We start from the raw sequence: 14,744 nt of genomic DNA, 5'->3' as shown, positions 1-14,744 counted from the left end.
CGACATGCCAGGTGAGTTGCATCGTAGGGCTCACACACCAAGAGGATAAATAAAAGAAAAAAAGAAAGAAAATTTCATAAAAATAAAAAACGTTACAAAAAGTAAATAAAAATATTTGGAAATATATACCAAGTGTTCGAAAAATATTCCAAGGCTTGGGAAAATAATTTTGAGCATAACGAGGCCACAAACAAGAAATTGAAAGCTAATGCCAACATAAAAAATTTCTCGATTTTCTTCATATATAATTAAAGTACATTGTATGAGCATTTTATTTGCGCAATTAACGTCAAAGTATGTGATTGGATAACATTATGTTGAATAATATGAAATAAATTGTAGAAAATGGTCTTACACGTGTTTGTTTCGATTTTTGGAATATTCTTGCAAATATGCATTATATGGTATTCTTCTTTAATTGAAATTGGTTTTACATAGCATTGTATTAATTTCATAGGGTTACACCAATAAATATGAAAAGTGATTTTACACATGTTGGTTTCTATTTTTGAAAAATTTATGTGAATGTGCAATCTGTGATATTCTATAACACTATTCATTTGTTAACATTGATTATTCATGTTATGTGTATATATTTTTTGTGCAAAGAAATTTTTGAAATATATAGCTCACCCTTAAATGTACTTTCTTATGTAAATGCCACGAATGATCCACAAAATAAGATATTGGCCAATGAATAAGACATAAAGATAACAAATTTACTTCTTAGAGTTTTATATTCAATTGGATGATTAATTTTAAATTTGTATTTTTATCTTGTTATATATTGAACAAATTTATATTGTTATTTGAAGTAATTTCAGATTTGTGTGTGTATTAGAAGTTTATGCTTCATTTTAGGTTAGATCTAGATTACATTTTGAGCTGGACTTTGATTATCTATCTTATTTATTTGATATTGCTACGCTAAGGGAAAAAAATGAGAATTTTGAAAGTTTTGGGGGTCAAAGTGTAATTAAATAAAAAAATCTAAATTATTGAAGCTATAACATGTTTGAAAAAGTGGGTGTTACATTTTGTCACTCACTATTTTATTTTTGTTTTTTTTCTTAGATCTCTAACTCTCGAATTTATAACACGCTTAGAAAAGTAGAGTGTTATATTTTGTTATTCATTGATTTGTTTCTCTATTTTTTTTTAGGGTAAGTGGAGTGGATTTTATACTATAGTAAAATGAATTATCTTATCTCATATTTATTATTGTTAAGTTGTTGAAATGGGAAATGATGTGTTTTTTTCTATTATTAATATATAACAAGTAGGGAATATCACTTATAATACGGTTACGTGATCTCAACTTATATTATGAACACTTATATATTACCTTCATTTTTCATTGACGTGATTTTTGATCTATTAAAGAGTAATCTTTTGATGTTAGGGCCTGTTTGATTGCACTTATTTTCTATGGAAAATGAGTATTTTTCACCCAAGTTCTAACTTTTGCAGTGTTTGATTGCACTTATTTAGTAAGGAGATTAAGTTCCCATTTTTGACCACGTGATGCTATTTTCTCACTTTTGCGGGAAATGATTTTCCTAGGGGGGCTTGTTTTCCATTTCCAGGCAATTCAATCACCACGCACACAGCACATTCACTTTTGTCCACCTTAATTTCTCTAGTTCTTCTCCCATTCGAGCCGGCTTCGTCCCTTTCCTCTTCGTCGCCATCCATTGCCAAAGACGAGCCCCGACTCTGGCTTCGTTGCCATCTCCGACTTCCTGTGAGTCGCCATCCACCGTTAGGGGTTTGCAATCGGTTATAACCGAATCGAACCGACCAACATATGATAACCGAACCGAACCAAACCGACCAACCCTACTAACCGAACTAACCAAAACCGAACTAATCGAAAACTAATCTGAATTAACCGAACTGATAACCGATTATGCAAAATCAGTATAGAAACAAACCATTCTACAAATTTGCAGAAATGAAATACAAGAACAACATATGCAAAAACAGCAAAATCATTTAGAAATTGAGATAATACAAATTAATTTGTGCAAAAAAAAGAAATACAAATGAAAGGCAAAAATATCAAGAAACTATCTCACTGAAACTAAGTAACTAACGTCACTGAAATATCAAGAAACAAATCCATAACAAGGAAACGAAGGGGACGACTGATTATCACTGAAAGTTAAAAAAATTGAAAAATTAAAATCTTAACCTAACATCAATAGTAACCTGTGTCTGATGACAGATCATCGTTGGTATGGCCGTATGGGGTCGATCGTCCAAGCACAAGGGAAGGAAGAAACAAGGAGACGAAGGGGACGACAATCGGCGATCGGTGAAGGGAAAGGCGTCGGTCTGGTTGACGAGCTTCGACGCGCACGTCGTCATCGCCGATTGCCCCTCATTCACTTCGGCAGCCGTCGCCATGGCCCAGATCTTGGAATAGCCCTCGTCGATCGTCCAAGCATAATGAAAAGAAGAAACGAAGGCGAGGGATGGTGGGGTGAGGGTTAGGGTTCAATTCGGTCGGGTGTGGGTTCTGTGTTTTGGGGCCGCCGGAATCGATCTCGCAGTCTCGCCTATGAGTGGGAGGGTGGGGGGAGATAGATGGATAGAAAGAGAAAGAGAAGGGATGGGGTGCAGTTTTAGCAGCAGTCACAGACGAGGGTGGGGGAGAGACAGAGAGAGAGAGAACTGAGATGGGGGGAGTGAGTGTCGTGGGTCGGGTGGGGTGGGTTCCGTGTTTTGGGGGGGCGCTGAACCGGTTAGGTCGGTTAAGGAAGGGGGGTGGCTGAACCGGTTAATTCAGTTAACCGAATAACCGAAAATTAGAAATATTACTAACCGAACCAAACTGTTTCATAAAAAAAATCGAACCGAATTAACCGAATTAAATTATTTCATTAAAAAATCGAAGTGAACTGACCAATTTGGTCGGTTCGGTTTGGTTAGTTCGGTTTAACCGAACTTCTGCTCACCCATATCCGCCGCCGAAGATGAGTTCCGTATTGGGCTTTGTCGCCATCTCCACAGAAGAGAGAGAAAGAGAGAGAGACTCATAGTGACGGCGGCAACGTTGCGGCTGACGCAAATGGCGACGATGGGGTTGGAGAAGTCGATGGTGCAGAAGATCAACGATGGCTAGGATTTGGTTGCCGATGGTGCAGAAGATCAACGATGGCGAGGATCTAGTTGTTGGCCATGGTCGCGGGAGATCGACGTTGACCCAGTAGATCGACAATGGGGTTGTCGGCCCGATCTTCTGCACCTTCAGAAACGCTTAGTAATGGCGCTGGCGGGAGGGAGACGCATGAGGGAGACAGAGAGGGTGAGAAAGTGGGTATGGGGGTGAGAGTGGGTGAGAGAGTGGGTTTTGTAATTTTGGGGTTTATTTTTATTTTATTATTATATTTCATCATAAATTAATAAATAAATAGCATTTATTATTATTTTTAATTTTTTGTAATAAATATGTATAGAAATGAAAAATAAAAACTATCAAATTCTATATAAAATATTACCAATCAAACATCAAAAGATAGAAAATAAGGTAAAAAATTATACCAATCAAATAGTTTACACTTCTAATTTACAAGAATTCATTTTCTCTGTAATTCAATTCTTTAGAATTCATTTTCTTTCCATCTAAATTCTACCCTTACAATCAAACGCACCCTTAGAAATTAAAATTTTAATTATTTTTGTCTTCACCCCAAAATCAGCACTTGGATCAATTTTTTTCAAAACTTTTGATTCGAGACCGATCTGAAATATGTTTGGCGTTGGATCAGATAGTATTTTCTAGTCGAATTTAATTAAGTATTCAGATCCTATTTATCTAGTAACTTTTTTTGTAAAAAAATCATAATAAATGTAGAAAGAGATAAAATATAATCAATAAGAACGAAGAGAAGTGGAAATGTAACCTTTTCGACTCCAGAACACTGGCAGATGAGAGAGCTGCGGTGGTTTCGATTCCTTGGAAAGCGACGACCATTGGAGCAGAACGAAACAGTGACTGCAAAGCATGGGGTGAGAAAGGGCAGAAGAGATTTTATATAGAACGAAAGGCTATTGGAAAGAAAGAGAGAGTGTATTTTTGTAGAGCAAAAATGGGCGGAGAAATTGAGGTTGAGGCTGGAGGGAGATGGCGTCATTGGCTTTGCTGTCGGTTATCTTCTTAGTCTCACTTCTTCTCCTATGTATGTATGTATATTTGTGTATATACATACACACACAGAAAGTTGGGTGTGTGTATGTATATTTGTGTGTATATATTTGATTTTTTTGAATATTTTGTATAGTATATTTGGTTTTTTGAATATTTTGTATAAGATATTTGATTTATTTTTAAGTAATTTATAGGTAGAAAATTAAGACAATCAAACGCCTTCAATTGATATTTACCCTATAATTTAATTCTAGGTAATTTAATTCCCTATAATTTATTTTCTTTCTATCCAAATTCCACTATTGGAATCAAACGTACCCTTAAAAATGAAAATTTTAATTATTTTTGTCTTCACCCCAAAGACAGCACTTGGATCAACTTTTTCCAAAACTTTTGATTGGAGACCGATCTGAAATATGTTTGGCGTTGGATCAAATAGTATTTTCTAGTCGAATTTAATTAAGTATTCAGATCCTATTTATCTAGTAACTTTTTTTGTAAAAAAATCATAATAAATGTAGAAAGAGATAAAATATAATCAATAAAAAGATTGTTTGTTACATCATGGTCTCCAAATTGGAAACATAATTTGATATATTAAAGAAAATAACCTCAACTTACTAGTGAAGTTACAATTCAATTATAGGGTTGTTGATGAAAATGTTTTTGGCGAGTAAATCAAATCAGCAAACACTTTAAATTATTGGGCCTTGGTTGGGTGGTTGATATTTGTCGACGTTCGGAATTAGTCGATCGTGATTTGTTAGTCTGTACTGAGAGAATAAACGCAAATGTAAAGAGAATAAACAAATAAAACAAAAGAACAAACTGTATTCAAGAAAGTTTTATGTGGTTTGGTCAGAATTATGCCTAATCCATGACTATCTCTCAGTGCGGGCTAACAAATAACGGTTGACCAATTTCGGATGTCGATAACACTCAAGCGATGGTGTTAGATTTAAAGTGGTCACAAAGCGATGGTGTTTTATATTTAAAACACAAAATGCATAATCACTTAAAAATTTGTTAACATATAAATAAATATGTGTCTTATATTGGGCTTGAATTCAAAATATGAAGTAATTTTTATGATTTTTTAAAATATTTATAAAATTTAGTTATACATTAAAAGTAGAACTATGAACTATTAAAAGTTTCAAATTTCAAACTTTTAACCTTTACATTCTAAATTTTTATTTTTCAACTAGAATTTATATTTTTTAAAATACTTGTATACCTTAAATATTGATGAAATAAATATACTTTTAAAATTATTCTCAAATTATTTTAAAAATAAGTCGGCCTGATAGGCTTTTACTAGGCTCTACCCGCTTTAGGCTGGCTCACAGGTCAAGCGGGGCCTGCTTTACATGAACGAGCCGGGTCAAGCCTGGCTCGGCCCATCTCTTTAGGGCCGATGGTGAGCCCAAGTCCGACCGAACCGGCGAGGCCCGTTTTAGTATCACTAAAGCTGACGCAAGTCCACAGCCGTTTCTCTCCCCCCCCCCCCCCCCGCCCCCCCCCCCTCTCTCTCTCTCTCTCTCTTCATTTGTTCTGAAAAACCCTCCTGGCACAAACCAGCACCGGTCGCGCTTCGAATTTCAGAACTCGAGCTATTTACAAACAAAAGGCTAGGGTTTCGAGTTCTTTATACGGCTCTTTAATGGAAGCTCTTTTAAGCTCTTCTCTATTCGTTTCCAAGTTGCCGGACGCGCATCAAGTTGTCGCCGCACCTCCATCTTCGATCAGAACTCTTAATCAGCGTATTACTCTTGCTACTGCTCCTAGTACCGGCCCTGTGAGAGTCCATGAAAGTTTTCCTATTACGTCGCCTCGGACTTGCGGGTCTCGTGTTCTCGCGTTCTCACGGGAATTGTCGGACGAAAACGAAGAGGAAATACAGGTCGAGGAGAGCGGACTGGGTTCAGTTTCTGAAGACAGTGCTTCTTTGACGCAGGTATTTAACTAGTTGGATTTTGGTTTGTAAACTTGACTTCAATGAAAAAACGTGCGAGAAGGAAGAAATTGAATTCATATGGAGGCCTGGAATATTTGTTTATCTTCTTCTTTGATAAGTGATTTCCTCCGCTGTGATTTTCTTCATGTTTCTCCCGCGAAAGCGAGTTGAAGAATAGAAGTATTTCCACATCTTTGAGATTCTACTATGCTTATTTGAGTCCTTTTCTTGGGGTTCTCGTCTGATATGCCTATAGTTTATGCTTTTATTTAGGGAAAAAAAAAATGCTTGTTTTATAATATAGTCTGCGAATGGATACTTCAAATGGCTACTTCGCATTTGTTGTGATGACCTCTCTCATATTCTGAAGGGTAATGAGGACTGCAATCAGAACATCGGAGAGGTAGGAAAAAAGACACCAAAGATCATCTTTAACGTCACATATGGAGGTGGAACGGGGGGAAGCACAAGAGCTGGGCTATTCAGAACTCCAATATCAGGTGGGGTGCAGAGTGCCACTTCTGCGCATGGTTTGCCTCCACCCGCCTTAGCAGTGCGCAATCTGATGGGGCAGGTAGATTAATTATCATTCTGATCCTTCTTTCCTCCTCTCTTCCCTGTTGTTGTTGTTGTTGTTTTTTTTTTTTTTTAAATTTAATTTTTGGGTACTTGATGGAGGAGGACTGGAATAGATGTATAGGAATACCTGTGCCAGAAACTTTGTCTATTTTATATATTTTCGGCCATTGAATCAAAACTTGCTCAAGTTCTCTGTTTGCTACGATCAACTGAATGCTATGATCGGCTGACTTCTTATGCTTGTAACATAATTTCGTAACTGGACCGTTTCTTTTTTGTGGTTCTGTAAACTAGGTAAAATGAAGAAGGCAAATAACATTGCAAAAGAAAAAGAAGTAAAAAGCAAAAAGAAAATGAGGAAAGGAGAAGGGTTGACTTGAATGCATCTGATGTTTACTGCGGGCAGGCATATTATTGTTAGATAGTTCTTGATTAATGGATTGACACCCAACATATTGACATATATTATGGTTATGTAAATGTTGCATGCTATGGGAACTAATACTATGCACCTAGCATTAGCTAGGTCTTTCTCAATATCAAGAAGTATTCATAAAATAATTCAACTTGATAAGATTAACCGCTCATGTCTTTTACATTATACAACATTATCCTTGGAAATTTCAGGACTTGGAAACCATTATGAGCATTCTCAGAATCAAAATCTTTACCCTTGTCAATCTTTAGAACATTTGATTTATTCCTAGGGCCATCAAATGGTGGGCCTTCATTCTGGGATAGTTTCTTCTTTCTAGTTGATATCGAAGTGTTCTTACAGTGCAAAAACACCGCTCTTGAGCTGACACTGCCCAGCAGGCACATGTTTTGTTTTCTGTCTTTCTGCACTTGCATTATCTATGGTCACCATTTGTGATCCTTTTTAAAAAATCATGTATCTTTAACCAGTAAAGAAAATGTGGTGTTTTTTGTGAAACAATGAGATTTGTGTTTGAAAACTGTGCTCCATTCATGCTTGTGCTATTCCATGCATGCATATGTACCAAAAATTCCATTTCTGGGCATGGAACTCTCTTTTCTCTAATGTTTATTGATGGTGTTAGTAATTTGTTACATCTACTGTATTTCTGTATGTCTAATAACTCTGCGCCTTTTTCTTTTAATTTAAGGCTAGGTTTGCTCATGTGTGTACGGTGATGTCTCGGATGCACCATAGACGAGAAGGATACCCATTTGGTTCACTTGTTGACTTTGCACCAGATTCGATGGGACGTACGTAATTCATATCATGTATCTACAAAAGGTTTAGTTGTGTTGCAATGATGAATGGCTTGATCAATTTGTTGACTGTCATGTACCTAGACTACTAGACTGTAATAAGGAGGATATTGTAAGGGCAAGATAGTAATTGGGTAGGTAGTTAGGCGAAACAAGTTGTATGGTTTGTAACCGTTTGTGGCGCCTATTTTTAGCTGTGGAACTCTTTAAAGGCAGAGTCCCGGCTCATTTGAAAGGCATCAAATAACATTTGAATTGTCTTTTCTCCAAATTTCCCCTTTAATTTCTCTCTCTTTTCCCCTCTTCCTCTCCGTTCTTCACCCTTAATTCTTCAATTCCCTTCCCCCATCTATAATTCCCGCCTAATTCTCGACGAGAATTACCTCTGTCAGATCCGTGATCTGACATTGACCTCTTATTTCTAGGAACATCCAATATGAATATAAAACTTATTTAGTAGCATCAAGTGATGTCAGAGTAACATTCATGTCAGAGTAACATTCAATCCTAGAAGACTAAAATACTCGTTCTAAAATAGCAAATTCAATGGTGCAAAGTAATCCTACAACTTTTATTTTTGATAGTTATCCTAGAATTTTGTTAATGCTCTTATAGGTCTTTTAGGAAGTAAAATTAAGTATAATGAACTAAAATCTATATGGAATGTGGCTCTGAAAGATAGTTGTAAAAGATTTGGTGATAATGCTCATTCAAATGGTCTTCTTTTTTCTTGGTAAAATAAAAATGTGTTGACTGATACTGCATATCATTGGTGTCTAACTGTTGATTAGTAAAAAGTTTTGCTTCTATTAAAGCGTGGCATGCACACCCTTATTGTTGCTCCCCAGTATGTTCTCTTATAAGTTATAATGAATTAGGGTTGTGAATTTATATTTGTGTGAACTAGACACACATACTGTTAATAATATTAATATGATGGAAGAGCATGTTAAAATAATAGATATATGAAGCTCAGAGAAAACAAGGAAAAGCTCCATCCTCTGTTTCAATCAACGTGGTCTCAATGATTTTAGGCTGCCGTCACTGAATTCTCCAACTTTGCTGCCAAAATATCATCCTTGCTCAAGTACAGCACTTGAAACTAATGATCAGCTAGCAAGAACGGGGGCAGGCTGTATATTTTTCTGGTAAAACAACCTTTCCCTTTCAATGCCCCAATATGAGCTCGTTCTGCTTGCCAGCCTTTGTTGCCAGCTTGGTTAAGCTTGTCCCCTCCTTTGTGTAAGAGTAAGAGTGAAACCAAGTATTCCCATATGCCTATGTTTAAATGCCATTCCTAGTGTACAAGGTTTTCCACTTTGTGAGAGTCACATGAGGGTTGTACTTGTTTGCAGTCTGCTCGATTTTCTGTAAAGATGTTTCCACAACTCAAACCTGTTAACTTCTAGTCATATAGAAGCAACTTTACTGTTACTACCAAGTCTCACCTTCCCTTTAGCCTACATCCATCTTATTTAAATTATGATAATGAGAATAGCTTCATTTTGGTAAATTTTAAAATCCATAAACATGGGGATAGTTGAGTAATAGGCAACTCATCCCTTGTATTTAAGGATCCAAATGGTATGTTTTTCTGCCATCTACAGTATCTTGTGGTTCATGATTGTCGCACTTATCTGTGCACATGTAAATAATCGCAAACACGATAATAATTAAAAAGAGGGAGTAAAAGGTAGAGGTGTGTACCTAATAGTATTGCTAGCATCACCCTCCTTGCTATGGGATACTTGTTCAGTAGCATATGACTCTAATATGAATTAGGAAGTTCATTTACATACCAGTTTTTAGTTGTTTCTAATCCTCAAAATTTGAATGTGAGCAAAGTCTCCATTATGACTTATTGTGTCAAGATACATCCTTAAGATGGGCAAAGTGGTCATTGCCACTTTTGACGTGCTGATTGAGATTAGTTTTAAAGATCTATGGTTGGAGGAAGATTACTAGTTTGTAGGGGTGTCCAATATCAGAGCCAAAATTAGCAAAAGAAATTGGGGTGGACATTTATGCGTTTCCCTCCCCCCCCCCTTTTTTTTTTAATTTTGAAGGGGGGCCAGGGGTTGGGGGTTGTACAAGCAGCCACGAGGAGGTGGTAAGTTGTGATCAAGAAGTGAGGTGTTTTTTAATAGAGACACTAAAGTAATTGAATTGCCAATGCAACTTTGGAGTTTGGACCTTTGAAATGTAATATTTTCTTCATTCTCCTTTTTACTTCCTTAGGATGCAGGACAATCTTTGGTAGCTTCCCAGGAGGCATCCTTTTCTTAATGCATCAATTTGTTAACACCCCCCCCCCCCCCCCCAAAAAAAAAAAAAAAAAAAAAAAAAAAGCAACTGGGATTGGAATTGAGTGTCAAGGGTTTCAAGTAGAATTTAGAACATATTCAGGGTGTGTTTGATAGCATGGAAAATACATGGAAAATGTCTCATCTAAGGAATTGGATTTCATGTTTATTGTTTGACACACTACATTTTCCATGGAATTGAATTCCATGATACAACTATTAAAGCATCATTTGGCCCCTTTTTCATGGAAAATTTCATCTAGGGGGGAGATGGTTTTTGTTTTCCATGCAAATTGGAAAATGTTTTGTTTTCCAACTAAATGCTATCAAACACACCCTTAATGCTCTTTCCACCCTCGCAAATTTTTAAAATTTCCTAATCCTTAGAATTTAAAATTGGTAATCTGAGTCTTCATTATGATTCTTTTACTCATGATAACATCCCTATGAATGATAGGCTATTCAGTATCTCTCTGGGTGCGGTCATGAGATTGGTCTTGTTATTTTGTGGTTGGAGGAAGATTAATATAGGTACACTTAAAGACTCAGAAGCCCCTGAGACTTGTTGGTTCACCTCTACAGAGCATGGCACAATAGGCATGGCTCCTCCAAGTGGAGTAAAATGAAAGAGATATGGCCCAATAATCAATTGATAGCCTTCTGGGAATGATGGTGGGCATTGGGAGACCACGGGACTACCCAAAGTCGGGAGAGTAGTTAAGGCAGTTCAAAGACCAAAAAAAACAAAACCAATCTCTTCCCCTAACACTGAGATTTGGGTGACCATGTTAGTTGCAGAAGGATTGTTGCCAAAATTTCCAAATCATGGTCATCTGTTGGTCATGCAGACCAAATTGTAGGTGGAGTACATGGCTCTTGAACATTTTTGAGGGATCCTCCCTCTCCCTGTGTGCATGTGTGAACTGGTCTAAATAAGGATCTTCTTGGTGGAGGATTTACACTCGACAAGCCTTAAACTTCAACTGCCACCTCTAGAAGCCCTGCACCTCCTGAGTAAAAGAGATCTTAGATTGTGTTTAACCTAGGTTTTTAGATATGCCCTTTGGTTGGCGATTTACACATAGGAACATCACAAGAATGTGGCTATTATAGTGGAGTGTTCAGGTGGAGAGTTCCTGCTGCTGAGTTGAGGAGGTGCTGAGCATCTTTAAGCAAGCGATGCCACACTTTTATGAAGTTTAACTTTGTTTTGTGGCAGCGTGGTGAGGCTACATGTCTCTGGCCCTCCCTTGATGTCACAATTGGGGGAATCCTTTGGCCTACCTTTCCTTTTTGAAGTTGTGCCTTTTAATATCATCTGTGTTCTCGCAAATATTTCTTTGATCTTAATTGCATTTGTGTCATTATTTGAAATGCATCTTCATTCCATTTTTTTCCCTTAGGAAGCAATAAGTTACTGTATTGGTTTCTTTTCCGTGTTTCCAGAGGCGTCAGATCATCTTCGGCTGGTCAGTGATCCCTTACCATTAAACCCTTTTAATGGTTAAACAAAATTCTGAGAACTGCAAATGAGCCCGTTTGACTACTACTAGATCATGTTCTACCTGCAATGTTGCCCAAAGTTGGAAGCTTGATTCAAGCTTGTGTTTCTTAGGCTTGACTTCACTCACTGAAAATATTCTTTACAGGCGATCCCCTTTTCCCTTGCAAACCTGAGCAGAATAATCCAAAAACTGAATTGTGTAATTAAACTCGACTAACCACATTGTTTTACATTGATCCCTGCTGAGCAGTGCTTCCTCCTTTTTGACAAATTAGAAGAGCTAGTATTAAACTTGTGCCTAAAGAGTTTGCTCTACTCTCTATGTATATGTTTAAAACAATTGAATATTAGACAATAGTTTCAAGTTTGATTCGGTATCAAACTTGTTTTCCAGATCCAATATTTTCATTTTCACCTTTGGCTATTCATACGCGAAATTTGTTAGCTGATCCAAGATGCACCCTTGTTGTGCAGGTTAGTACTTTTATTTTATTCTCCTTAACAATAATTGTTAGTAGTTTTCCATTTATTGATTCCATTGACAGTTAGGCTTTGTAGATACCTGGATGGAGTGGCTTATCAAATGCAAGGGTGACAATATTTGGTGATGTCTTTCCTCTTCCAGAACATCAGCAGGTTTGCCAATCTCAACATATTTATGCAAAATTATAGTTTAGCTTTGAAAGTGGTTGCAATTTCTTGTTTTGCCTAGTTGGCCATACATTACACAAAATCCTTTTTTTAGTACTCTACTTGATATTTTATGATTAACTCTTTAATGCTTGTAAAATCTGAGGGGCATGTTGAAGCCAAAGAGGAAATAAATAATACTCTTTTATGGATTGGCTTTCCTATTCTTGTTCAAGCTTTGGGTCTATTGTTCTTCCTTGTTCACCTTAAATATATGACGCCATCGAGCACTAAATAGATATGACTGCTCACCTTTGGTTTTCATAGTTGTTTGCTGGAGCTGTTGAATCATTAGATAGGTCTATGCTTCTTGAATGAATGGAGACGGGAAATTTGACAATGAATTTTCAAATATTGCAATTGTCTACATGTGTCATTATGATTTTACTACATGAATGTGTTTGTTGCATGAAGGGTGACAGGAAACTTGAAAATGGATTTTCAAGTACTACAATTGTCTAGACGTGCTTTTAAGATATTCCTATCTATTTATAGCTGCAGTTAAATTTGCCTGATTTTCTTATTACAGGAATGGGCACACAAACAGTATATTGCCAAGCATCAGCAGGGGCCTTCTCAACAATGGGGAAACTTCTACTATTTTAGGATGCAGAAGATAAGGTGGTGTTTCTTAGTCCAAGTGCTATAAAATGACGAATAAGTGGGCATGCTTCAGAATTTGTTGGTTCAGTATCATATCTCTTGGAACTGCTAAAATCTTTGGAGGATTGAGATCCTTTCCAAACTGATTTTCTGTGGGAAGAAGTGTAGAAGCTCCCTCCTTGAGGTGTTTTTAATAATTAATAGATCAACTTTGAAGGGTCCCTACACTTGTGAAAAGCATACAAATCCCGACAAACTAGGACCCTGGATTAGGAGGAGGAAATGAAAACATTTACATCCCTTGATGGCTAGACCTGTGTTGCAATGCTCCCGCAATATAGATGTTTCCACTTGCATAAAGATCTTTGGGGAGATGATTTTTGGCATGGCATGCAGTGTTATCATCTCCGCAAGGATTTGGCAAACTATTTTTGCTGAAGCTGTCAATCAGAATTTGTCTCTTAACATTGTTAAATATATAGTACATCTCTAATTGTTTCATCATTTCCATTTGGTTTGTTTATCCCTGGGAGAGAGAGCCAACGTAGTATACAATTTTTAAGCATGAAGAGCTTATGCATTTGTTTCTTGTTTGGTGCCATCAGTGACATTTATTTCATTGGAGGCTTTGGAACCGTTGCTTGGGTTGACGTGAAGGAATACGAGGCTGTTCAACCTGACAAGATTGCAGTGGATGGTGGCGAGCAAAATCTGAAGGTAGTCAATGATAAGGATAGAAAAATACAATCATCTTAAGCTAGTATATATGATTATTCATCATCCCTGGTTGGTCTAAATTGGGTTTGTGCGTAGGAGCTCAATGCTATCTTCTCAACGCCCCTTAAAGAGCTTCTGTCCATGGAAATCGAAGTAGACGATGCTGCTCTTATATCGATAGACAGCAAAGGAACCGATATTCGAGTTCGGCAAGGCGCCCAAGTATTGCCTTCTTCTTCTTCTTCTTCTTCTTCTTCTTCTTCAACACATTGAGCCAGTCTGGCGATTTTTTCACTTCTCACTGCAACTGAAAACTCGGGTGTTTTTCTGCATTAATTTTCCGTGCGTCCAGTTCAACATACAGAGGCTATCATTCGAGGAGGGGCATGCAGTAGAAACATTGGAGGAAGCCAAGTCGGCACTTTGGAAGCTAATATACAAGGGCCGAGTGTGCAATTTGCAGAAATAGTTAATAGGATCCCAATTCATGTGTACAATTTATTCCTTTTTTTTTTTTTCTCTGTTAGTGTTGAACTTTTAATAGAGTGTGTTGTATAAATTATAATCGGTTGAGTGTACAATTTTGCTTGGAATAAATGTTGTATTGGGTTGTTATGTTGCACGAAAATATCTCATAGGTGTCGTTTTCTCGTTTGTGAAAGGTTTCGAAAACGTTTTCTATTCCCGTTTCGAATTCTATTTATGCTTATTTTTTTATAAAAATATCTATTTTCACGTTTTTGTTTCTTATCGAAAATGTTTTCATTTTTATGCAGCAACATAGTTGGGTTGGGCATCTCAGCGCTGTTTAATTTATTCTCTCAGTCGGAAGACTCTTAAGGCCAGTTTGGGTTTTTCGTTAGGTTATTCAATTGTTCTGTTTTCGTATTTTTTTATATAATTTTTATATTAAAACAAAAGAGCGTTGTCGTGGCGGCGTTTGTATTGTTTGGGAGTAGGGATAGGGATTGGGATGGCTCGATTTTCAAAATGCAGGAAGTA

The 14,744-nt window shown here is 36.9% G+C and overlaps 1 protein-coding gene across 2 annotated transcripts; it reads left to right on the top strand.

Moving 5' to 3' along the window:
- Positions 1-5,669: 5,669 nt before the first annotated feature.
- Positions 5,670-14,370, top strand: LOC127790298 (uncharacterized). Of its 2 annotated transcripts, XM_052319738.1 has the most exons (10): positions 5,670-6,110; positions 6,481-6,684; positions 7,817-7,919; positions 11,632-11,697; positions 12,127-12,206; positions 12,291-12,368; positions 12,952-13,043; positions 13,631-13,742; positions 13,839-13,964; positions 14,095-14,370. In XM_052319738.1, exons 1-10 carry the CDS (start codon positions 5,817-5,819, stop codon positions 14,209-14,211), a joined length of 1,272 nt encoding a protein of 423 aa, XP_052175698.1. In that variant the 5' UTR covers positions 5,670-5,816; the 3' UTR covers positions 14,212-14,370. The 2 variants fall into 2 exon arrangements, with proteins under 2 accessions (XP_052175698.1, XP_052175699.1); XM_052319739.1 differs by lacking the exon at positions 11,632-11,697.
- The last annotated feature ends 374 nt before the right edge of the window (positions 14,371-14,744 follow it).

This window comes from Diospyros lotus, chromosome 14, assembly GCF_014633365.1.
Source record: "Diospyros lotus cultivar Yz01 chromosome 14, ASM1463336v1, whole genome shotgun sequence".
Classification (NCBI taxonomy): domain Eukaryota; kingdom Viridiplantae; phylum Streptophyta; class Magnoliopsida; order Ericales; family Ebenaceae; genus Diospyros; species Diospyros lotus.
Note: the sequence above shows the minus strand (reverse complement) of the source record. Positions and strands in the feature narration are given on the sequence as shown.